General features: G+C 54.7%; 1 protein-coding gene across 1 annotated transcript in view; it reads left to right on the top strand.

Moving 5' to 3' along the window:
• LOC142907108 (uncharacterized) overlaps window positions 1-26,500 on the top strand; it is a 46,038-nt gene that overhangs the window by 18,731 nt on the left and 807 nt on the right. The window contains exons 3-7 of the mRNA XM_076056194.1: window positions 5,400-5,744; window positions 13,352-13,567; window positions 16,132-16,531; window positions 20,640-20,810; window positions 21,606-22,549. Of these exons, the coding sequence (XP_075912309.1) occupies window positions 5,400-5,744; window positions 13,352-13,567; window positions 16,132-16,531; window positions 20,640-20,810; window positions 21,606-22,549 (2,076 nt within the window). The remainder of the gene's footprint in view (window positions 1-5,399; window positions 5,745-13,351; window positions 13,568-16,131; window positions 16,532-20,639; window positions 20,811-21,605; window positions 22,550-26,500) is intronic.

Raw genomic sequence — 26,500 nt, 5'->3', positions numbered from 1 at the left:
AGTCTGCGTCTCTCTCCCCGGAGTGGCGTGGACTATTCTCCAGGTCCACCGGGTTCTTTATTTAGAGTCGGCGTCGCGATGCGTTTGCAGGATGTGGCCGCGAGACATTTACAGGCGATGAGCCACTTCGTTGAGCTGTCATTTGTGATGGCCACGTGGCTTCTGTCAGACGTCGCTCAGTGTGGGCTCTGCCTGCCAGCAGAGGGCGCACGGCAAAGTGGGTGGACTAATCTCCATCTGTTCCATCTCACTCCCTTCTACCACGTGTGTGGACTAATCTCCATCTGTTCCATCTCACTCCCTTCTACACCGTGTGTGGACTAATCTCCATCTGTTCCATCTCACTCCCTTCTAGCACGTGGGTGGACTAATCTCCATCTGTTCCATCTCACTCCCTTCTAGCACGTGGGTGGACTAATCTCCATCTGTTCCATCTCACTCCCTTCTAGCACGTGGGTGGACTAATCTCCATCTGTTCCATCTCACTCCCTTCTACCACGTGTGTGGACTAATCTCCATCTGTTCCATCTCACTCCCTTCTACACCGTGTGTGGACTAATCTCCATCTCTTCCATCTCACTCCCTTCTACCACGTGGGTGGACTAATCTCCATCTGTTCCATCTCACTCCCTTCTACCACGTGTGTGGACTAATCTCCATCTGTTCCATCTCACCCCCTTCTACACCGTGTGTGGACTAATCTCCATCTGTTCCATCTCACTCCCTTCTACCACGTGTGTGGACTAATCTCCATCTGTTCCATCTCACTCCCTTCTACTACGTGTGTGGACTAATCTCCATCTGTTCCATCTCACTCCCTTCTACCACGTGTGTGGACTAATCTCCATCTGTTCCATCTCACTCCCTTCTACCACGTCTGTGGACTAATCTCCATCTGTTCCATCTCACTCCCTTCTACACCGTGTGTGGACTAATCTCCATCTGTTCCATCTCACTCCCTTCTACACCGTGTGTGGACTAATCTCCATCTGTTCCATCTCACTCCCTTCTACCACGTGTGTGGACTAATCTCCATCTGTTCCATCTCACTCCCTTGTACCACGTGTGTGGACTAATCTCCATCTGTTCCATCTCACTCCCTTCTACCACGTGTGTGGACTAATCTCCATCTGTTCCATCTCACTCTCTTCTACCACGTGTGTGGACTAAACTCCATCTGTTCCATCTCACTCCCTTCTACCACGTGTGTGGACTAATCTCCATCTCTTCCATCTCACTCCCTTCTACTACGTGTGTGGACTAATCCCCATCTGTTCCATCTCACGTCATTGTACGTCATCGGACGCCATTGTACGTCATCGGACGTCATCGTACGTCATCGGACGTCATCGGAACGGGAGAGGGTTAAATGAATACACCCAGAGGTCCAGGAGAGCTCGGGGAAATATTTGGGTAGGGGCGGCTCCTCACCGACCACCATCACCGCCACCCCCCCCACCCCCCTCTCGTCCTGTGGGGGGCTCTTCTGCGATGAGCGATCGAGACGGAATTCCCGCCGCAGGTACAGCGATGCGTCATCGTCATCGTCGTCGTGATAGTAATTATTGTTGTGGTGATGGTTTCAGCTCGACATGAGCGGCCGTTATCCACTGACTTGGCGCTCCCCCCTCCTCGCGGTGTTCTGCGAGTAATTGGCGCTAATCGTGGTGCTGCCGCATTGAAATTCTCGCGGTTTATTTAATCGTCAACCCAGAGTGCATTCATTAATTCGCCATTCATTTCGTCAGTTTTTGCTTTGACACCGCTTCCCGTCAGCCCCATCGCCAGCATTGATTTAAACGTGAACAAACTCGAGCGGAGCGGCTTCCACGTTCAGTGTCTCATCAGCGGCAGAGTGTGGCTTGATTGGACTGATGCCATTGGTTTCATACAGCCAGGCTCAGCACCCGTTTCCACGTTTAGTGTCTCATCAACATCAGCGGCAGAGTCTGGCTTGATTGGACTGATGCCATTGGTTTCATACAGCCAGACTCAGCACCAGCTTCCACGTTTAGTGTCTCATCAGCAGCAGCGGCAGAGTGTGGCTTGCTTGGACTGATGCCATTGGTTTCATACAGCCAGGCTCAGCACCCGTTTCCACGTTTAGTGTCTCATCAGCGGCAGAGACTGGCTTGCTTTTACTGATGCCATTGGTTTCATACAGCCAGGCTCAGCACCGGCTTCCACGTTTAGTGTCTCATCAGCGGCAGAGTCTGGCTTGATTGGACTGATGCCATTGGTTTCATACAGCCAGACTCGGCACCAGCTTCCACGTTTAGTGTCTCATCAGCGGCAGATTCTGGCTTGCTTGGACCAAGGCCATTAATCGAACCCCGGACCGGTTCCGCCTTGAGGATCACAGAGTTCACAAGCATTGGCTCAACCAAAGCTTGACCCTGCTGCCGATGAGAGGCTGAATAGATAGAGGACTGCAGAGCTTGGGGTAATTGTTTATTTTTGCTCACAAGTGCTGCGGATTGTCCAGCGTTGTGCGGTTTGCAGTTTGCATGCCACCCCTGCTGTGTAACATACACACACACGCACGCTAATGTTTGTGACCTTAAAGGATGTGTAAATGTTGAACTTCTTTCGCACCGTACGTAGCCAACCGTTGCTATTCGGAGTGTGCGGAGGGAAGGACAGCAAACTAAACACAACAACAACAACAACCAGGAGCAGTTCTACAGAAATTCGTTTTCAAATCTTAAACAATTGACAAGGTGGGGGGCCCAGGCCTCATAATGGGGGGGCTCACGACGGACAACAAATGTCTTGACAGCCTTCCCCACCCCCCACCCCCCAAATCGCTCCTCAATTTATCGGCCCTTGAGTGATGATCGGCTGACTGAATTCGAGCCACCTCCTGGTGCCCGACTCAACAAGACGTTTCTGGCCGGCCCTGCGTGAGCACAGTTCAGGCGCCCGTCACAGCAATGTGGAATGTCCGCGGATTGCCGCAGGAGATGATCGTGGGTGAGGTGGGGGGGGGTGAGGTGGGGGGGTGAGGTGGGGGGGGTGAGGTGGGGGATGTTCACCCGTTGCCGGGGGGAGGGAGGGGGGGTGAGGTGGGGGGGGGTGAGGTGGTGGGGGGGGTGAGGTGGTGGGGGGGGGTGAGATGGGGGGGGTGAGGTGGGGGGGGTGAGGTGGTGGGGGGGGTGAGGTGGGGGGGGTGAGGTGGTGGGGGGTGTTCACCCGTTGCCGGGGGGAGGGGGGGAGGGGCACCACTGTCGCTTAATTGGGCCCCTAATTAGCGAGGGAGGGAGGGAGGAGATTGGGGGAGGGGTGGAGGCGGGGGGAGGGGTGACACGTGGTGCGTGCTAACGGCACTTGACCCAACAGTCTGTGAAGACTACAGGGGGAATCTTTGTCTTTGTGGGTCAGTGGGGAGCGGTGGTGCAGCGCTTAGCGCGCTGAGCCGCAAACCCGGCCATGTATGAGTCTGTGGGTTTCTATGTGAGTCTGTGGGTCTCTATGTCTCTGGGTCTCTATGTAAATCTATGGGTCTTTATGTAAGTATATGGGTCTCTATGTGAGTCTGTGGGTCTCTATGTATGTGGGTCTCTACGTGATTCTGTGGGTCTCTATGTGAGCCTGTGGGTGTCTATGTGAGTCTATGGGTCTCTATGTGAGTCTATGGGTCTCTATGTATGTGGGTCTCTATGTATGTGGGTCTCTATGTGAGTCTATGTGTCTCTATGTGAGTCTATGGGTCTCTATGTATGTGGGTCTCCATGCGAGTCTGTGTGTCTCTATGTGAGTCTATGGGTCTCTATGTGAGTCTATGGGTCTCTATGTGAGTCTATGGGTCTCTATATATGTGGGTCTCTATGTAAATCTATGGGTCTTTATGTAAGTATATGGGTCTCTATGTGAGTCTGTGGGTCTCTATGTATGTGGGTCTCTACGTGATTCTGTGGGTCTCTATGTGAGCCTGTGGGTGTCTATGTGAGTCTATGGGTCTCTATGTGAGTCTGTGGGTCTCTATGTATGTGGGTATCTATGTATGTGGGTCTCTACGTGATTTTGTGGGTCTCTATGTTAGCCTGTAGGTGTCTATGTGAGTCCTTGAGTCTCTATGTGAGTCTATGGGTCTCTATGTGAGTCTATGGGTCTCTATGTATGTGGGTCTCTATGTATGTGGGTATCTATGTGAGTATTTGATCCCCTGCTGATTTTGTACATTTGCCCAATGATAAAAGAAATGATCAGTCTATAATTTTAATGGTAGGTTTATTTGAACAGTGAGAGACAGAATAACAACAACAAAATCCAGAAAAACGCATGTCAAAAATGTTATAAATTGATTTGCATTTTAATGAGGGAAATAAGTATTTGACCCCTCTGCACAACACGACTTAGTACTTGGTGGCAAAACCCTTGTTGGCAATCAGTGTGCTGTGTGCGTGTTGTGTGTGGTGTTGTGTGTGTGGTGTTGTGTGTGTTTGTGTGTGTGGTGTGTGTGTGGTCTTGTGTTGTGTGTGTGGTGTGTGTTGTGTGTGGTGTTGTGTGTTGTTGTGTTTGTGGTGTGTGTGTTATCTTGTGTGTGTATGTGTGTTGTTGTGTATGCGTGTTGTGTGTGTGTTGTGTGTGATGTGTTGTGTGTGTATGTGTTGTGTGTGTGTATGTGTTGTGTGTGTGTGTATGTGGTGTGTTGTGTGTGTGTGTGGTGTGTTGTGTGTGTGATGTGTTGTGTGTGTGTATGTGTGTATGTGTTGTGTGTTGTGTATGTATGTGTTGTGTGTGTTGTGTGGTGTGTGTGGTGTGTGTGTTGTGTGGTGTGTGTGGTGTGTGTGGTGTGTGTGATGTGTTGTGTGTGTGGTGTGTGTGTGTTGTGTGTGGTGTGTGTGTGTTGTGTGTGGTGTGTGTGTGCGTTGTGTGTGTGTGATGTGTTGTGTGTGTGATGTGTTGTGTTGTGTGTGTGTGCGTTGTGTGTGTGTGGTGTGTGTGTGATGTGTTGTGTGTGTGTGGTGTGTGTGTGTGATGTGTTGTGTGTGTTGTGTGTGTGTATGTGTTGTGTGTATTGTGTGTGGTGTGTGTGTGTTGTGTGTGGTGTGTGTGTGTTGTGTGTGGTGTGTGTGTGTTGTGTGTGGTGTGTGTGTGTGATGTGTTGTGTTGTGTGTGTGTGCGTTGTGTGTGTGTATGTGTTGTGTGTGTGGTGTGTGTGTGGTGTGTGTGTGATGTGTTGTGTGTGTGTGGTGTGTGTGTGTGATGTGTTGTGTGTGTGTTGTGTGTGTGTGTGTATGGTGTTGTGTGTGTGTGTTGTGATGATATAACGCGAACTCCTCAAGTGAGATGGACGCGCACAACCCACCAATCAGCACCTTGACTCTCCGCCGCCTGCCCCCCCTATCCTCGCTTCTCTTACCCCCCCCCCCCCACTTACCCCCCCCCCCCCGCAGTGGGAGGAGATCAGCGAGATCGACGAACACAACCGGCCTCTGCGAACCTTCCAGGTGTGCAACGTGATGGCCCCCCCCGGACAGAGCAACTGGCTCCGCTCCCCCGCGGTGCCGCGGGGCCCGGCACGCCGCCTGCTGCTGGAGCTGCGCTTCACGCTGCGGGACTGCGGGAGCATCCCCGGCGTGCCCGGCACCTGCAAGGAGACCTTCAACCTCTACTTCGGAGAGGCGGGGGGCGCCGCCGCCGGCGGGGGGGGAGAGCCGCCGGCGCCGGCGCCGGCGCCGCTCAGCGAGGACGGCCTCGTCAAGATCGACACCATCGCCGCCGATGAGAGCTTCACGCAGGTACGCGGAGTCGCTGTGACACGTGGTGGGGGGAGGGAGTCTGTGAGTCGCTGTGACACGTGGTGGGGGGAGGGAGTCTGTGAGTCTCTTTGTCACGTGGTGGGGGAGTCTGTGAGTCACTGTGACACGTGGAGGGAGTCTGTGAGTCTCTTTGTCACGTGGGAGGGAGTCTGTGAGTCTCTGTGACACGTGGTGGGGGGAGTCTGTGAGTCTCTGTGACACGTGGTGGGGGGAGGGAGTCTGTGAGTCTCTTTGTCACGTGGTGAGGGGAGTCTGTGAGTCACTGTGACACGTGGTGGGGGGAGTCTGTGAGTCACTGTGACACGTGGAGGGAGTCTGTGAGTCTCTTTGTCACGTGGGAGGGAGTCTGTGAGTCTCTGTGACACGTGGTGGGGGGAGTCTGTGAGTCTCTTTGACACGTGGTGGGGGAGGAGTCTGTGAGTCTCTTTGTCACGTGGTGAGGAGTCTGTGAGTCGCTGTGACACGTGGTGGGGAGGGAGTCTGTGAGTCGCTTTGTCACGTGGTGGGGGAGGAGTCTGTGAGTCTCTTTGTCACGTGGTGAGGAGTCTGTGAGTCGCTTTGTCACGTGGGAGGGAGTCTGTGAGTCTCTTTGTCACGTGGGAGGGAGTCTGTGAGTCACTTTGTCACGTGGTGGGGGAGTCTGTGAGTCACTTTGACACGTGGAGGGAGTCTGTGAGTCGCTGTGACACGTGGTGAGGGAGGGAGTCTGTGAGTCTCTTTGTCACGTGGTGGGGAGTCTGTGAGTCTCTGTGACACGTGGTGGGGAGTCTGTGAGTCGCTTTGTCACGTGGTGGGTGGAGTCTGAGTCACTTTGTCACGTGGGGGGGAGTGTCTGTGAGTCGCTGTGACACGTGGGGGGAGGGAGTCTGTGAGTCACTGTGACACATAGTGGGAGTCTGTGAGTCACTGTGACACGTGGGGGAGTCTGTGAGTCTCTTTGACACGTGGGAGGAGTCTGTGAGTCACTGTGACACATAGTGGGAGTCTGTGAGTCTCTGTGACACGTGAGGGGGAGTCTGTGAGTCTCTTTGTCACGTGGAGGGAGTCTGTGAGTCGCTTTGTCACGTGGGTGGGAGCCTGTGAGTCTCTTTGTCACGTGGAGGGAGGGAGTCTGTGAGTCACTTTGTCACGGGGGGGGGGAGGGAGTCTGTGAGTCACTGTGACACGTGGGGAGGGAGTCTGTGAGTCACTTTGTCACGTGGTGGGGGGAGTCTGTGAGTCTCTTTGACACGTGGGGGAGGCAGTCTGTGAGTCGCTGTGACACGTGGGGGGAGGGAGTCTGTGAGTCACTTTGTCACGGGGGGGGGAGGGAGTCTGTGAGTCGCTTTGTCACGTGGGAGGGAGTCTGTGAGTCGCTTTGTCACGTGGTGGGAGTCTGTGAGTCACTGTGACACGTGGGGGAGGGAGTCTGTGAGTCGCTGTGACACGTGGAGGAGGGAGTCTGAGTCACTTTGTCACGTGGTGGGGGGAGTCCGTGAGTCGCTTTGTCACGTGGTGGGAGTCTGTGAGTCACTGACACGTGGGGGAGGGAGTCTGTGAGTCTCTTTGACACGTGGGGGAGGGAGTCTGTGAGTCGCTGTGACACGTGGTGGGGGAGGCTGTGAGTCTGTGACACGTAGGGGAGTCTGTGAGTCACTGTGACACGTGGGGGAGGGAGTCTGTGAGTCACTGTGACACGTGGGGGAGGGAGTCTGTGAGTCGCTTTGTCACGTGGTGGGGCGAGTCTGTGAGTCACTGTGACACGTGGGGGGAGGGAGTCTGTGAGTCGCTGTGACACGTGGGTGGGAGTCTGTGAGTCTCTTTGTCACGTGGGGGAGGGAGTCTGTGAGTCACTTTGACACGTGGGAGTCTGTGAGTCACTGTGACACGTGGGAGGGAGTCTGTGAGTCACTTTGACACATAGTGGGAGTCTGTGAGTCACTGTGACACGTGGGGGGAGTCTGTGAGTCGCTTTGTCACGTGGTGGGGGGAGTCTGTGAGTCACTGTGACACGTGGGGGAGGGAGTCTGTGAGTCGCTTTGACACGTGGGGGAGGGAGTCTGTGAGTCGCTGTGACACGTGGGGGAGGGAGTCTGTGAGTCACTTTGACACGTGGTGGGGGGAGTCTGTGAGTCTCTTTGTCACGTGGGGGAGGGAGTCTGTGAGTCACTTTGACACATAGTGGGAGTCTGTGAGTCGCTGTGACACGTGGTGGGGGGAGTCTGTGAGTCTCTTTGTCACGTGGGGGAGGGAGTCTGTGAGTCGCTGTGACACGTGGTGGGGGAGTCTGTGAGTCGCTTTGTCATGTGGGGGGAATCTGTGAGTCTCTTTGTCACGTGGGTGGGAGTCTGTGAGTCGCTGTGACACGTGGTGGGGGGAGTCTGTGAGTCCCTGTGACACGTGGGGATTGCGTAACTCTATAAATGTTGTTGTGTCCTTAAACCCGCCACCACCCGACACGGCCTACTAGTCAGGGTTGTCACGGAACAGGACGTGGCCAATTTTTGATGTAATGCTTTCGTGACTTTAGGGATTCATAAAATTCTCACGACGTTTCGACCTCAGAATTTTATTGTTTTATATTTTTATTATTTTATTGTTTCCCTTCTACGTGACTTTACCGAAAGAACGTGGCCAATTCGTTACTAGTACAGCACTAGTGTATAGTGTATCGTGTATAGTAGTGTAGTGTATAGTGTAGTGTATAGTGTTGTGTATAGTGTGTAGTGTATAGTGTAGTGTATAGTGTAGTGTAAAGTGTTGTGTGTAAAGTGTTGTGTGTAGTGTATAGTGTAGTGTATAGTATAGTATAGTGTATAGGGTAGTGTGTAGTGTATAGTGTAGTGTGTATCTTGTAGTGTGTATAGTGTAGTGTGTATAGTATAGTGTATAGTATAGTGTAGTGTATAGTGTAGTGTATAGTGTAGTGTATAGTGTAGTGTATAGTGTAGTGTATAGTGTAGTGTATAGTGTAGTGTGTAGTGTATAGTGTAGTGTATAGTGTAGTGTATAGTGTAGTGTAAAGTGTTGTGTGTAAAGTGTTGTGTGTAGTGTATAGTGTAGTGTATAGTATAGTGTATAGTAGTGTATAGGGTAGTGTGTAGTGTATAGTGTAGTGTGTATCTTGTAGTGTGTGTATAGTGTAGTGTGTAGTGTATAGTGTAGTGTATAGTGTAGTGTATAGTGTAGTGTATAGTGTAGTGTATAGTGTAGTGTATAGTGTAGTGTATAGTGTGTAGTGTAGTGTGTAGTGTAGTGTGTAGTGTAGTGTGTAGTGTGTAGTGTAGTGTGTAGTGTAGTGTGTAGTGTAGTGTGTAGTGTAGTGTGTAGTGTATAGTGTAGTGTATAGTGTAGTGTGTGTAGTGTAGTGTGTAGTGTAGTGTGTAGTGTAGTGTGTAGTGTAGTGTGTAGTGTAGTGTGTAGTGTAGTGTGTAGTGTAGTGTGTAGTGTATAGTGTAGTGTATAGTGTAGTGTATAGTGTAGTGTATAGTGTAGTGTATAGTGTAGTGTATAGTGTAGTGTATAGTGTAGTGTATAGTGTAGTGTATAGTGTAGTGTGTAGTGTAGTGTGTAGTGTAGTGTGTAGTGTAGTGTGTAGTGTAGTGTGTAGTGTAGTGTATAGTGTAGTGTATAGTGTAGTGTATAGTGTAGTGTATAGTGTAGTGTATAGTGTAGTGTATAGTGTAGTGTATAGTGTAGTGTATAGTGTAGTGTATAGTGTAGTGTATAGTGTAGTGTATAGTGTAGTGTATAGTGTAGTGTATAGTGTAGTGTATAGTGTAGTGTATAGTGTAGTGTATAGTGTAGTGTATAGTGTAGTGTATAGTGTAGTGTATAGTGTAGTGTATAGTGTAGTGTATAGTGTAGTGTATAGTGTAGTGTATAGTGTAGTGTATAGTGTAGTGTATAGTGTAGTGTATAGTGTAGTGTATAGTGTAGTGTATAGTGTAGTGTATAGTGTAGTGTATAGTGTAGTGTATAGTGTAGTGTATAGTGTAGTGTATAGTGTAGTGTATAGTGTAGTGTATAGTGTAGTGTATAGTGTAGTGTATAGTGTAGTGTATAGTGTAGTGTAGATAGCATCTGAGAGCGTGCGATGCCGTCACCGCATTTGTTCGATCGCTGAGCCAAAAGCCGCCGCCGCCGCCGCTGCTGCGAGGATGGTCTTAGGGTATCAATGCCACGGTCATTATGAGCCGAGCCCCCCCCCCACCTCCCCCAGTGATTATCCCGGCCGTGATAATTAATCAATCGCGCTCACGGCAGCGGAGTTCCGCGCCATCTGCTCTCGCTTAATCAGCTCTGGCAGGGTTAACGACACGGGCTGATAATGAGACGATTTGACGGATTGCCCCGGCCATTAACCACCCACGCCCCCTGCCCCCCCCCCCCCCGGGCCACGTTAATGCTCCCCCCCCCCTCGTTATTGGTGACCGCGATCGCCGCTCACCGGTCGCGCGGACGGACCGGCGCCCGCCCTGGTAATGTGGAATTCCCCCCCCCCCCCGGGGAGCCGATTACGTCTCACGGATTGGTTGAAGTCGACTGCGTGGATTCTGAGGGCCTGCCTTCGACTAGGCCCGCTCGATTCTCACCCCGAGACGTCGCCGCCCCTCTCACAGTGGCCTTCACTCTCTCAGTGGCCTTCACTCTCTCCCAGTGGCCTTCACTCACACCCAGTGGCCTCTCTCCCAGTGGCCTTCACTCTCCCAGTGGCCTTCACTCTCTCTCAGGGCCTCTCTCTCACTCCCAGTGGCCTTCACTCACACCCAGTGGCCTTCACTCACTCAGTGGGCTTCACTCTCTCAGTGGCCTTCACTCTCAGGGCCCCTATCCCAGTGGGCTTCACTCTCCCAGTGGCCTTCACTCTCTCAGTGGCCTTCACTCCCAGTGGCCTTCACTCTCAGGGCCCCTATCCCAGTGGCCTTCACTCACTCTCAGTGGCCTTCACTCTCTCAGGGCCCCTCTCACAGTGGCCTTCACTCCCAGTGGCCTTCACTCCCAGTGGCCTTCACTCACTCAGTGGCCTTCACTCCCAGTGGCCTTCACTCTCAGTGGCCTTCACTCACTCAGTGGCCTTCACTCCCAGTGGCCTTCACTTTCAGTGGCCTTCACTCACTCAGTGGCCTTCACTCCCAGTGGCCTTCACTCTCAGTGGCCTTCACTCACTCAGTGGCCTTCACTCCCAGTGGCCTTCACTCTCAGTGGCCTTCACTCACTCAGTGGCCTTCACTCACTCAGTGGCCTTCACTCTCACTCTCTCAGTGGCCTTCACTCTCTCTCAGGGCCCCTCTCTCAGTGGCCTTCACTCTCAGGGCCTCTCTCCCAGTGGCCTTCACTCTCTCTCAGGGCCTCTCTCTCACTCCCAGTGGCCTCTCTCTCACTCCCAGTGGCCTTCACTCATTCCCAGTGGCTTTCACTCACTCAGTGGCCTTCACTCTCTCTCAGGGCCTTCACTCTCTCCCAGTGGCCTTCACTCTCAGGGCCCCTTTCTCAGTGGCCTTCACTCTCTCTCAGGGCCCCTCTCTCAGTGGCCTTCACTCTCTCTCAGGGCCTCTCTCCCAGTGGCCTTCACTCACTCTCAGGACCTCTCTCTCACAGTGGCCTTCACTCACTCTCAGGGCCCCTCTCTCAGTGGCCTTCACTCTCTCTCAGGGCCTCTCTCTCAGTGGCCTTCACTCACTCACAGTGGCCTTCACTCTCTCTCAGGGCCCCTCTCTCAGTGGCCTTCACTCTCAGGGGACGGGGGGAGAAGCCATCGCTGTGAGGGCCGCCACGCCGCTTGAAACCGTTGGGGGATTAAAAGCAGCAGCCACCACCAGTAGCCACTCCCTGAAGCCACTCCCAGCAGCCACCCCCTGAAGCCACTCCCTGAAGCCACCCCCTGAAGCCACCCCCAGAAGCCACCCCCAGTAGCCACTCCCTGAAGCCACTCCCAGAAGCCACCCCCTGAAGCCACTCCCTGAAGCCACCCCCTGAAGCCACCCCCAGAAGCCACCCCCAGTAGCCACTCCCTGAAGCCACTCCCTGAAGCCACCCCCTGAAGCCACTCCCTGAAGCCACCCCCTGAAGCCACCCCCAGAAGCCACCCCCAGTAGCCACTCCCTGAAGCCACTCCCTGAAGCCACCCCCAGAAGCCACCCCCAGTAGCCACCCCCAGTAGCCACCCCCAGTAGCCACTCCCTGAAGCCACTCCCTGAAGCCACCCCCAGTAGCCACCCCCAGTAGCCACCCCCAGTAGCCACCCCCAGTAGCCACTCCCTGAAGCCACCCCCTGCACGACACGCCACCAGTGGCCCGCGAGCATTGCAATGAAGAACGCTGCCCGAGCCAGAACCCCTAGACCTGTAGCCTGAACCCCTAGACCTGTAGCCTCAACCCCTAGACCTGTAGCCTGAACCCCTAGACCTGTAGCCTGAAGCCCTAGACCTGTAGCCTGAACCCCTAGACCTGTAGCCTGAACCCCTAGACCTGTAGCCTGAACCCCTAGACCTGTAGCCTGAACCCCTAGACCTGTAGCGTGAACCCCTAGACCTGTAGCCTGAACCCCTAGACCTGTAGCCTGAACCCCTAGACCTGTAGCCTGAACCCCTAGACCTGTAGCCTGAACCCCTAGACCTGTAGCCTGAACCCCTAGACCTGTAGCCTGAACCCCTAGACCTGTAGCGTGAACCCCTAGACCTGTAGCCTGAACCCCTAGACCTGTAGCCTGAACCCCTAGACCTGTAGCCTGAACCCCTAGACCTGTAGCCTGAACCCCTAGACCTGTAGCCTGAACCCCTAGACCTGTAGCGTGAACCCCTAGACCTGTAGCCTGAACCCCTAGACCTGTAGCCTGAACCCCTAGACCTGTAGCCTGAACCCCTAGACCTGTAGCCTGAACCCCTAGACCTGTAGCCTGAACCTCTAGACCTCAAGCCTGAACCCCTAGACCTGTAGCCTGAGCCCCTAGACCTGTAGCCTGAACCCCTAGACCTGTAGCCTGAACCCCTAGACCTGTAGCCTGAACTCCTAGACCTGTAGCCTGAACCTCTAGACCTGTAGCCTGAACCCCTAGACCTGTAGCCTGAACCCCTAGACCTGTAGCCTGAACCCCTAGACCTCAAGCCTGAACCCCTAGACCTGTAGCCTGAACCCCTAGACCTCTATCCTGAACCCCTAGACCTGTAGCCTGAACCCCTAGACCTGTAGCCTGAACCCCTAGACCTGTAGCCTGAACCCCTAGACCTCAAGCCTGAACCCCTAGACCTGTAGCCTGAACCCCTAGACCTGTAGCCTGAGCCCCTAGACCTGCGCTAACTACTATACCTAACCCTACCCCTAACCCCTATACATACCCCGTAACCCCCGACTCTAATCTTGACCCTTAGGGGCCGTCCATAAATGACGTCACGTGATTTTGGACGATTTTTTACCCCTCCCCCCTCGTCACACATCGTCACAAATGTCTGACCCCCCCCCCCCCAGGTGCGTGACGTCATTTATGGACGTCCCCTAACTCCCAATTCGGAGATGTACTTCTAACCTTTGTGAAGGCCTCCCCACACTGTGGTGGCTTCTTTGACCATACTTCACCACTCCTGTCACCACCCCATCTCCCGGCGTAGGTGGACGTGGGCGAGCGCGTGCTGAAGCTGAACACCGAGGTGCGGGAGCTGGGCCCGCTGTCCGGGCCGCGCGTCCTGGTGGCCCTGCAGGACGTCGGGGCCTGTGTGGCCCTCCTGTCACTCCGCCTCTTCTACAAGCGCTGCCCGGCGACGCGGCGCGGCCTCACGCGCTTCCCGCAGACGGTGGCCGGGGCCGACGCCTCGTCGCTCGTGGAGGTGGGTGGCGGCGGTGGGGAGGGCTGGGCATGGTGCGAGAGAAGTTCAACACGCACGTACGAGAGATGTGAGAGAGGAGGGGGCGCCACGGTGGCTATGAGATGTTAACTGCCTCGCCTGGTACACAGGAGGGCGTGGGCTCGATCCTGACCCTGACGCCTGCTGCTGTGTAGTTGGAGTGAGGCGTCCCTTTCTCTCCCTCTATCTCCTCCCCGTGGTCCCGTGCTATAAATCTCCACGTGATAAGCGACTTCATTCAGCTATCATTTGTGGGCAGGTCGCTTCTGAAAAGAGCTACGTAGCTCAGTGGGCCATACCTGGTAGAATAAACAAAAATAGTAATAATAGCCTAAGGACGGTGTGAAATAAGTTAATCACACACACGTATGAGAGATGTGGGGTATGTGAGACAGAGAGACTGGGAATGATGAGAAGGTGAACACGTGGGGAGTGCCGTCCGCGCTGGTACAGAGAGGGGCTTGTCCGGCTCCCCAGCGTTCTAAGAAGACGCGCTGCACATCACCGACACGTGTGTGTGGTACGTGGCGTGCTCCAGCCGGAGCCGCGCCTTGAGCAGGCCTCTGAACACCGGAAGCAGCACAGAGCAGCCGTCAGTGTCACCTTGCAGCATCTTTATTCTCGTTCTGTACACCGCCAGGCGAAGTTGGCGAGGTCATGGCGCTTGTTAGCCAGGTAAGGCAACCTCCATATACGAAGCTGATGTTGTAGAAGGGCACCCCCAGTTTCCTGAAGATGTCCCCCAAGAAGCGGAACATTGGTTTGAGCCGCTGGCAGCGTAAGTACCGGTGGGGCAGATCCTCCCTGGCACCGCAGGAGATGCACCAAGTCTGGTACCCCCGGCGAGATTCGGCTGAGCCACACGGCCGTTGACAACGTGCAGCGTGCCAACCTCCACTGGAGGTCACCGCAGCGTTTGGCCACGGGAGACTTGTACATTTCAATCGATTGGCGGTAGCCCAGGTCACCGCAAAATATTGGTGGGCCGGGCATAGTTGAAGGTTTTTTTCTGGGAGCATCGCTGGTACTACCGCCCCGTCCTGCCGGAGGGCGACGCTGGGAGCGACGATGACGACGATGTCCATCCCGCCAGCACGACCGTGACCGCCGGCCGTACCAAGAGAGCGCCTGGTGCCCCATTGCCTCCAAGTGATCTCGCTCCCAAAGACAAGGGGGTGGCCGCCCCCGTAAGAAGCAGAACGTGCTGGGGAATGACCAGACCAGCATCCCGATGTACTTTCACAACAAGCGATAAACAGCCGTTGCCACGCACAAATCCCCAGCCCCCCCCCCCTTGTTTATGGGTGTCTTGCGTGTTTTTTATTTCCATATTTGGCGTGCGTATCGGGCTCAGTGACATCTCCCGTTTTCATAGGCCTTCTGGTTTCGGAGTTATAGAGGTTTTGGCACCCCCCCCCCCAGGTCACGATGGTGACCCAGGGGGGCGGTGACCCGGGTCACCGCCAATGGATTCATTTGTTTCCACTGAGGGGCGGCTGCAATGAGGGGAGAGAAATTGTCTCTCCATTTTGTGTCCGGTAGGTCGGCCAGGTCGGCCAGGTCCCGGGAATGCAGCGCCTTTACACAGAGAGACAGACTGAGAGAGAGACAGAGAGAGCTGAGAGACAGAGACAGAGACACAGACAGACAGAGACAGACAGAGAGAGACAGATAGTGAGACAGACAGACAGAGACAGAGAGACAGAGACAGACAGAGAGAGACAGATAGACAGACTGAGAGAGAGACAGAGAGAGCTGAGAGACAGAGACAGACTGAGAGAGAGACAGAGAGAGCTGAGAGACTGAGAGAGAGCTGAGAGACAGACAGACAGAGAGACAGACTGAGAGAGAGACAGAGAGAGCTGAGAGACTGAGAGAGAGCTGAGAGACAGACAGACAGAGACAGACAGAGAGAGACAGACAGAGACAGACAGAGAGAGACAGAGAGCTGAGAGACAGAGAGTGAGACAGACAGACAGAGACAGAGAGACAGACAGATAGACAGATAGACAGACTGAGAGAGAGACAGAGAGAGCTGAGAGACTGAGAGAGAGCTGAGAGACAGAGACAGACAGAGAGAGACAGAGAGACAGACTGAGAGAGAGACAGAGAGAGCTGAGAGACTGAGAGAGAGCTGAGAGACAGAGACAGACAGAGAGAGACAGACAGACAGACTGAGAGAGAGAGAGAGCTGAAAGACAGAGACAGAGACACAAACAGACAGAGACAGACAGAGAGAGACAGAGAGACAGAGAGAGACAGAAAGCTGAGAGACAGAGAGAAAGAGCTGAGAGACAGAGAGTGAGACAGACTATGTCTGTGTCACGATTATTCTGAACCGGTCCTGGGCCTCCCCTAGGTCGCCTCATCTGAGTAGCTGGTGCGGTGTGTAAACATCGCCACCGGGGAGACAAAGGCGGCCGGGCGTGGTGCTGGCCACCCACCCCCTCGTGTGCCGTTCCGGGCTTCATGAGGTGCTGCCCGCTAACAGCACTTGCCCCACAGTCTGCCGAGGCTACACGGGGGATCTTTGTCTTTGTCGACAGGTGCAGGGGCAGTGCGCCCCCAACGCCGGACCCCTGCCCCAAGGGGCCCCCCAGAACCTCCGCGCGGCACTCCGTCCGGCCCCCCTCTCGAACGCGGCGAGGCCCGAAAGCCTCCCCCCCTCCTCCCCCTCCTCGCCGGGGGGAGGGGAGACAAAGGCGGCCGTGACGGGGGGCGCGCCGGCGCCTCTGCCCCCGCCGCCACGGATGTTCTGCAGCGCGGACGGCGAGTGGCTGGTGCCGATCGGCAGCTGCGGGTGCCGGCCCGGCTACCAGGAGGTGGAGGGGGACGACGAGGAGGAGGTGGAGGGGGTGGTGGGGAGGGGGGGGAGGAGGAGGAGGGGGGGGGAACGAGGGGACGGTGAGCGGGGAACGGGAGGAGGCGCGGAGGTGACGTGCAGAGGTTAGTGGAGTGTGTGTACGTACGTGTGTGTGTACGTGTGTGTGTGTACGTGTACGTGTGTACGTGGGTGTGTGTACGGTGCCGGACGGGCAACTCTGTCGTGGACAGTGCTGTGGGGGGAGGAGCCAATCCGATTGGCTCCTCCCCTCATGGCGTCTGTGACCACCACAGTGGCTAAACGAGGGCTCTGGACGGGTGCGAGGGGCTGGTAACCCCTCCACTTTTAAAATTTACCACTAAACCACGTCTAAAATATCTAACTAATAAGCTTGTGCCGGAGGCCCCGGGGGGACAGGCGTCTATGACGTCTCCTGGCCAAACCCCAATTGGCGGAGCCAGGAGATTGAATCTCTACCCTCGGGGCTCCTCCAGAAACAACGAAAAGCCACTTCGTGTGGCCACGTGGAATGTTCGAACGCTCACTGCGGAGGAGAGGCTGCCACTCCTCTGTCAGGAGCTGGACCGGTACCGCCTGGATCTCTGTGGCATTCAGGAGGTCCGGTGGACCGGTTCTGGCTCCTGCCACCATGATGGGTGGACAGTCCTCTACTCGGGGCAGCAGACTGCCAAACAACAGGGCGTGACTCTTCTTATGAACAAAAGAATGAAGGGGGCGTGGGAGCGTGGCGGTGAGGTGTGGGAAGCTGTAAGCCCCAGGCTACTTTGGGCTCACCTTCCCATCAACCGGAGGCGAGGAGTGGTGGTCGTGGTTACTTATGCCCCCACCGAAGACGAACATCCATGGAGGGATGCAGGCAAAGCCGATGAGTCAGATGCCTTCTATGACCTCCTGTTACAGGTGCTGGTGAAAGTGGCCCCTCGGGATAGAGTCATCTTGTTGGGTGACTTCAATGCCCGAGTGGGTCATGATGCTGGCACCTGGTCTGGAGTGATTGGAGGGCATGGGCCAGATCAGCTCAATAACAACGGTAGGAGGCTGCTAGATTTTTGTGCAGCCCATGGGCTTGTAATTACCAACACGCTGTTCCGGCATCGGCGCATCCACACAACATCATGGATGCATGCCTTGTCCAAGCAATAACATCTGCTGGACTACATAGTGACGGACCAGCGGATGCGAGCCCATGTCCTTGACACCAGGACCTACCGTGGAGTTGATCTGCCCTCTGACCATCGACTCGTCATCTGTAAGATACGCCTGCCATTCTTCCGCTCCGGTGGTGGATGTACACCCAGGACCCCATTCCAACCTAAAGTGGCCTGGTCTCAGTTATCTGATGAAAGTTGCAAGCGAGAATTTCAACATCACCTGCGGCTGGGGTTGGCATCGTCCCCCACTCCTCCTGATGTCGAGGGTAAATGGGCAAGGTTTAGGACTGTCACTCATGCAGCTGCATTGGCTGCTTTGGGTACGCGGTCCAGACCTCCCCAGAGACCCTGGCTGACAGAGGAGGTGTTCAGGATAGTTGAGAAAAAGCGACAGGCCCACTGTCATCGGCTACAGAATCCCACGTCAGAGAATGAGGAGGCTTACCACAGCCTTCGCTCGGAGGTTTGGAGAGCCGTGAGGCACTGCAAGCATGGGTGGTGGTCGCGGGTTGCTGAGGAGATGGAGTCTGCCTCAATCGCCCGCGATCTTAAATCTCTATCTAACTCCATCAAAAAAGTAACCTGCAGCACCACACCTATTACCATCATTAGGGGAAAAAACGGTGATCCAATCTCCGACCCCCAGGAACAGGTTTGCAGATTTGCTGAGCATTTCTGTGAGGTCCTGGGGGAGGGAAAATCCCTCAGCCAGGAAAACATCGTGGCACAAAGTGAGGATGACCCTGCTGAAGTGCGTGGCTGGCTGAAGTGCAATCTGTTGAGGAAGTGCTGAAGGTGATCCGGAGTCGGAGACCAGGAAAGGCAGCGGGCAGAGATGATCTCGCAAGCAAAATGCTGAGGGAGGGTGGCGTTTGTGCACAGACTGCCCTATATGACATCATAACAACAGTCTGGACCACTGGACGGGTTCCACAGGATTGGAAGGATGCCCTGGTGGTCCCCCTCTTTAACAAGGGGGACCGCACAGGCTGTAACAACTACAGGGGCATCTCACTCCTCAGTGTGCCAGGAAAGGTCCTGGCAAGGATTATTCAACATCGCCTTGCCAGGCACGTTGAGGAGAGGCTTGCGGAGCCCCAATGCGGTTTCAGGAAAGGGCGGTCCTGCACAGATGCCATATTTTCTGTCCATCTGCTACAGCAGAGGTGTAGGGAATTCCAGCAAGACCTACATCTCTGCTTTATTGACCTGTTCAGGGCCTATGATCCCATCAGTAGACCTGGGCTCTGGGTTGTTCTTCGTGCTTTTGGAGTACCTGACCCTCTGCTCACGATCATTAAGGACCTTCATGATGGTGAGCGGGCCTGGGTAAAACTACGTGGCCGGGAGTCAGAGCCATTCCCTGTACACCTTGGGGAGCGACAGGGATGTCCTCTGGCTCCCACATTATTTAACATCTATTTTGACCACGTAGTTCATGAAGCCTTCAATAGCTGTACCGGGGGAATCTCCATATGGTACAGATATAATGGGAGGCTGATCGATGCCCGGGTGCGGTCAAGGGATGGCTCCCTATTGCTCAACCACGTTATGTATGCCGATGATTTGGTAATAGCTGCTCATTCAGAGGATAAGTTGGAGATGCTGCTGCTGACACTGGAGCATGCCACTAAGAGATGGGGCCTCATCATCATCCCCACCAAAACTAAGCACCTGCCTGGGTATTTTGTACCATAGGACACTCCACCCTCACAACTCCCAATCGGTGATGGGGCAGTTGTGGAGAGAGTGGAGAGTTTCCCATAGCTGGGCAGTGTGCTTATGACCGGCTCCAGTTTAACAGTAGAGGTCTCACTCCGAATCAGTCAAGCAGCAATATCTTTTCATCGGTTGCGTAACGCTGTGTGGAAGCTACCTGGTCTGTCGCTCCGCACTAAGCTTCAGGTCTTCTCGGCCACAGTCATTCCCTCCCTTCTCTACGCTTGCGAAACGTGGACCCCCTTAATGGAACATCTTCACCGGTTAGAAACATTTAGGCTAGCCTGCCTACAATTCATCCTGGGTTTAACCAGGCTGGATTGTGTGAGGAGCTTACAAATCCTTGAAAGATCTGGGCAAGGTCCCATCGGTTAGCTCCTCCGGCAGGCAAGGCTGCGTTGGCTGGGTCATGTAGCCCGCATGCCCAGCCACCGCATGCCGAAACAGCTTTTGTTCGGCCGGATCGAGGGGGCTAAACGGGCGCGGGACGAGCTAGAGAAGAGATGGAGTGATGTGGGACAGGAGGACGTGGAGCTGAGTGGACTTGCCGATGACTGGTACCAGCGGTGTCAAGATCGGCCTCTGTGGAGGAGGCTCGTGAAGGACGCTACTGGGCAGTTGGAGGCAGTCGCCCTCCAACAACAACGGAGGGCGGAGGAGCAACGCTCAGAACAACGAGCGGAGCGCCGGGTGGCTAAAGCACAGCAGGTTGGCACAGTAGGGGGCACAGGTGGTGCATCAGCCAGTCATCTCAGTCAGTCGACCCGTGGCACCTGGGTCTGCCCCGTGACCTCCTGCCAGCGGGCGTTCGACACTTCACGTGGCCTCAGGGTGCACATAGCCTGGCACAAGCGTCGTGGTGACGTCACCGCCACTTAGTGGCGAATGGCGGTTGTTATTGTTGTTGTGTGTGGGGAGCGGTAGTGTAGTGGTTAGCCCGTTGCGCTACAAACCCGGCGACCCGAGTTGGATTCCCGCTCACGGCCAACATCGGTGACGATTATCTGAACCGGTCCTGGGCCTCCCCTAGGTCGCCTCAAATGAGAACCTGGTGCGGTGTGTAGTAAACATCGCTACTGGGGAGACAAAGGCGGCCGGGCGTGGTGTTGGCCACCCACCCCCTCGCGTGCCGTGCCGGCTTTCATAGGTGCTCGCAAACAGCACTTGCCCCTACAGCCTGTTAAGGCTACACGTCTCCTAGCCACCGTGACGATGATGGTGATGATGAGATTGGGGGGTGCAAACTCCAAATATAAAACGGCAGTCAGGCTCGGGATTGAGCCCACAACGCCTGCATACCAGGCGAGGTAGTTGACATCTCCTATCCACTCTCGTGTAGCGTGCAGGCCAGGCTTCTACAGCTCTGGGGGGCCCGGGGGAGACGGGGGGCGAGCAGGTTGCCTGCGCTGCCCCCCAATGAGCCACTCGGCGCAGCAGGGGGCCAGCTTGTGTGAGTGCAGCGCAGGGTTCCACAGAGCCCCCCACGAAGCGGCTTCCACGCCGTGCACACGTACGTACGCACACGCACACACACGTACATACGCACACACACGTACGTACGCACACACACACACGTACACGCGCACACACACGTACACACACACGCACACGTACGTACACGCACACACGTACGTACGCACATACACACACGTGCGTACGCACACACACACGTATGCACACACATGTACATACGCACACGCACACACACGTGCGCACACGCACACACACACACGTACGCACACACACGTACGCACACACACACACGTATGCACACACACGTACGTATGCACACACACACACGTACACGCGCACGCACGTACGTACGTACATACATACACAGAGATGTACACGTACACACGGCCGTACACGCGTTGATACACGCACATTTAGACATGTACGCACGCATACACGCATGCGTACATACACACGTACACAGATACACACATATACATGTATGCACGCACGCACACAGATACACACGTACACACGTACATACACACGTACACACAGATATACACGCGCGTACACACGTACGTACACACGTGCGTACACACGTACGTACAGATATACACACGCATAGACACGTACACACACGTACGCACCCACAGATACACACATACGCACACGTAGACACGTACACACGTACGTACACACCCATACACACGTGCCCACGTCTCTCTCCGTGTCCATGGCCCCTATCCCCGCGTGTCTCTGTGTGTCTCTGTGTCTCTGTGTGTCTCTGTGTCTCTGTGTGTCTCTGTGTCTCTGTGTCTCTCCCGCGTGTCCCTCTGCCCGCCCCCCCCAGGCCCCCCGTCGGCTCCCCGTGACCTCGTGTCGCGGGTCAACGGGACGTCCGTGTGGCTGTCGTGGTCGCCCCCCGCCGACCTGGGGGGTCGCTCTGATCTCTCCTACTCGCTGGAGTGCCTTCGCTGTGGCACTCCACCTCCTCCTCCTCCTGCCCCTCAGCAACAGCTCCTCACACTCGGATTCCCGCAGAATTCCCGGCAGCAGCAGCAGCAGCCTCTCCGGGTCTCTCCGGAAAACTGGAACACCAGCGCCGGCGGCGGCGGCGGCGTCATTCGGGATTCCTTGGGACTCAGGATCCGGAACCGCCTCCTCCCGGCGCGGTTCCATACCCAGGATCCTGTCGGAGTTTTCCCGGAATTCCGGGCGGGCGTCTCGGAGTCGGAGCGCCGCGATCCGAGATGGAACCCGCGGCGTCGCGATCCTCCTCCTCCTCCTCCGCCTCCTCCTCCGTCGAGACGACGTTCCCAGGGCCCCGAAGCTCGCCTCCCGTCGGCGCTATCCCCACGCTTCCCGGAGCGCCGCCTCGCCGAGGAGGCGGGGAGAGAGCGGCGCTCCGCCCTCCCGCGGTCGGAGCGCCGCTCCGTCCGCTCGGCGTCGAGGCCGCGCGGCGGCGCCGGGGGGGGCGGCCCCCGGGGGACTCCGGCCGAGCTTCCCGGCACTCCCGGCGCTCCCGGCGCTCCCGGCGGGGACGGCGGCGGGGACGGCGGCTGCGTGCCGTGCGGGTCGCCCGATCCGGTTTTCGAGCCGGCCCGGGAGGGCCTCGTCCGGGCCGAGGCGGCCGTGCGGGGCCTGGCGCCGCACACGGGCTACACGCTGCGCGTGCGCGCCGCCAACGGCGTCTCGGGCGCCGCCGCCGCTGGGCCCTTCGTGTCGGTCAGCGTCACCACCAACCAGGCCGGTGGGCTGCACCGCTGTCTCTCTGATGCCGACGCTGCTGACACTGCTGCTGCTGACACTACTACTACTGCTGCTGCTGCTGACACTACTACTACTACTACTGCTGACACTACTACTACTACTGCTGACACTACTACTACTGCTGCTGACACTACTACTACTGCTGCTGACACTACTACTACTGCTGCTGACACTACTACTACTGCTGCTGACACTACTACTACTACTGCTGACACTACTACTGCTACTGCTGCTGCTGACACTACTACTACTACTGCTGACACTACTACTACTGCTGCTGACACTACTGCTGCTGCTGACACTACTACTACTACTGCTGACACTACTACTACTGCTGCTGACACTACTGCTGCTGCTGACACTACTACTACTGCTGCTGACACTACTACTACTGCTGCTGACACTACTACTACTGCTGCTGACACTACTACTACTACTGCTGACACTACTACTACTGCTGCTGACACTACTGCTGCTGCTGACACTACTACTACTGCTGCTGACACTACTACTACTGCTGACACTACTGCTGCTACTGCTGCTGCTGACACTACTACTGCTGCTGACACTACTACTACTACTGCTGCTGCTGACACTACTACTACTACTGCTGACACTACTACTGGTACTGCTGCTGCTGCTGCTGACACTACTGCTGCTGACACTACTACCACTACTACTGCTGCTGACACTACTACTACTGCTGACACTACTACTGCTACTGCTGCTGACACTACTGCTGCTGACACTACTACTACTACTGCTGACACTACTACTACTGCTGCTGACACTACTACTACTGCTGCTGACACTACTACTACTGCTGCTGACACTACTACTACTACTGCTGACACTACTACTACTGCTGCTGACACTACTACTGGTACTGCTGACACTACTACTACTGCTGCTGACACTACTACTACTGCTGCTGACACTACTACTACTGCTGCTGACACTACTACTACTACTGCTGACACTACTACTACTGCTGCTGACACTACTGCTGCTGCTGACACTACTACTACTGCTGCTGACACTACTACTACTGCTGCTGACACTACTACTACTGCTGCTGACACTACTACTGCTGACACTACTACTACTGCTGCTGACACTACTGCTGCTGCTGACACTACTACTACTGCTGCTGACACTACTACTACTGCTGACACTACTGCTGCTACTGCTGCTGCTGACACTACTACTGCTGCTGACACTACTACTACTACTGCTGCTGCTGCTGACACTACTACTACTACTACTGCTGACACTACTACTACTACTGCTGACACTACTACTACTGCTGCTGACACTACTACTACTGCTGCTGACACTACTACTACTGCTGCTGACACTACTACTACTGCTGCTGACACTACTACTACTACTGCTGACACTACTACTGCTACTGCTGCTGCTGACACTACTACTACTACTGCTGACACTACTACTACTGCTGCTGACACTACTGCTGCTGCTGACACTACTACTACTACTGCTGACACTACTACTACTGCTGCTGACACTACTGCTGCTGCTGACACTACTACTACTGCTGCTGACACTACTACTACTGCTGCTGACACTACTACTACTGCTGCTGACACTACTACTACTACTGCTGACACTACTACTACTGCTGCTGACACTACTGCTGCTGCTGACACTACTACTACTGCTGCTGACACTACTACTACTGCTGACACTACTGCTGCTACTGCTGCTGCTGACACTACTACTGCTGCTGACACTACTACTACTACTGCTGCTGCTGACACTACTACTACTACTGCTGACACTACTACTGGTACTGCTGCTGCTGCTGCTGACACTACTGCTGCTGACACTACTACCACTACTACTGCTGCTGACACTACTACTACTGCTGACACTACTACTGCTACTGCTGCTGACACTACTGCTGCTGACACTACTACTACTACTGCTGACACTACTACTACTGCTGCTGACACTACTACTACTGCTGCTGACACTACTACTACTGCTGCTGACACTACTACTACTACTGCTGACACTACTACTACTGCTGCTGACACTACTACTGGTACTGCTGACACTACTACTACTGCTGCTGACACTACTACTACTGCTGCTGACACTACTACTACTGCTGCTGACACTACTACTACTACTGCTGACACTACTACTACTGCTGCTGACACTACTGCTGCTGCTGACACTACTACTACTGCTGCTGACACTACTACTACTGCTGCTGACACTACTACTACTGCTGCTGACACTACTACTGCTGACACTACTACTACTGCTGCTGACACTACTGCTGCTGCTGACACTACTACTACTGCTGCTGACACTACTACTACTGCTGACACTACTGCTGCTACTGCTGCTGCTGACACTACTACTGCTGCTGACACTACTACTACTACTGCTGCTGCTGACACTACTACTACTACTGCTGACACTACTACTGGTACTGCTGCTGCTGCTGCTGACACTACTGCTGCTGACACTACTGCTGCTACTGCTGCTGCTGACACTACTACTGCTGCTGACACTACTACTACTGCTGACACTACTACTGCTACTGCTGCTGACACTACTGCTGCTGACACTACTACTACTACTGCTGACACTACTACTACTGCTGCTGACACTACTACTACTGCTGCTGACACTACTACTACTGCTGCTGACACTACTACTACTGCTGCTGACACTACTACTACTACTGCTGACACTACTACTACTGCTGCTGACACTACTGCTGCTGCTGACACTACTACTACTGCTGCTGACACTACTACTACTGCTGCTGACACTACTACTACTGCTGCTGACACTACTACTACTACTGCTGACACTACTACTACTGCTGCTGACACTACTGCTGCTGCTGACACTACTACTACTGCTGCTGACACTACTACTACTGCTGACACTACTGCTGCTACTGCTGCTGCTGACACTACTACTGCTGCTGACACTACTACTACTACTGCTGCTGCTGACACTACTACTACTACTGCTGACACTACTACTGGTACTGCTGCTGCTGCTGCTGACACTACTGCTGCTGACACTACTGCTGCTACTGCTGCTGCTGACACTACTACTGCTGCTGACACTACTACTACTGCTGACACTACTACTGCTACTGCTGCTGCTGCTGACACTACTGCTGCTGACACTACTACTACTACTGCTGACACTACTACTACTGCTGCTGACACTACTACTACTGCTGCTGACACTACTACTACTGCTGCTGACACTACTACTACTACTGCTGACACTACTACTACTGCTGCTGACACTACTGCTGCTGCTGACACTACTACTACTGCTGCTGACACTACTACTACTGCTGCTGACACTACTACTACAGCTGCTGACACTACTACTACTACTGCTGACACTACTACTACTGCTGCTGACACTACTGCTGCTGCTGACACTACTACTGCTGCTGACACTACTACTACTGCTGACACTACTGCTGCTACTGCTGCTGCTGACACTACTACTGCTGCTGACACTACTACTACTACTGCTGCTGCTGACACTACTACTACTACTGCTGACACTACTACTGGTACTGCTGCTGCTGACACTACTGCTGCTGACACTACTGCTGCTACTGCTGCTGCTGCTGACACTACTACTGCTGCTGACACTACTACTACTGCTGACACTACTACTGCTACTGCTGCTGCTGCTGACACTACTGCTGCTGACACTACTGCTGCTACTGCTGCTGCTGACACTACTACTGCTGCTGACACTACTACTACTACTGCTGACACTACTACTGCTGCTGACACTACTACTGGTACTGCTGCTGCTGCTGACACTACTGCTGCTGCTGACACTACTGCTGCTACTGCTGACACTACTCCTGGTACTGCTGCTGCTGCTGCTGACACTACTGCTGCTGCTGACACTACTGCTGCTACTGCTGACACTACTACTGCTGCTGCTGACACT

The sequence above is a fragment of the Petromyzon marinus genome, chromosome 74, assembly GCF_048934315.1.
Source record: "Petromyzon marinus isolate PM22_M1 ecotype Great Lakes invasive population chromosome 74, UKy_Petmar_22M1.pri1.0, whole genome shotgun sequence".
NCBI classification, from domain to species: domain Eukaryota; kingdom Metazoa; phylum Chordata; class Hyperoartia; order Petromyzontiformes; family Petromyzontidae; genus Petromyzon; species Petromyzon marinus.
The sequence above is the reverse complement of the archived record's forward strand: the minus strand, read 5'-3'. Positions and strand labels throughout refer to the sequence as shown.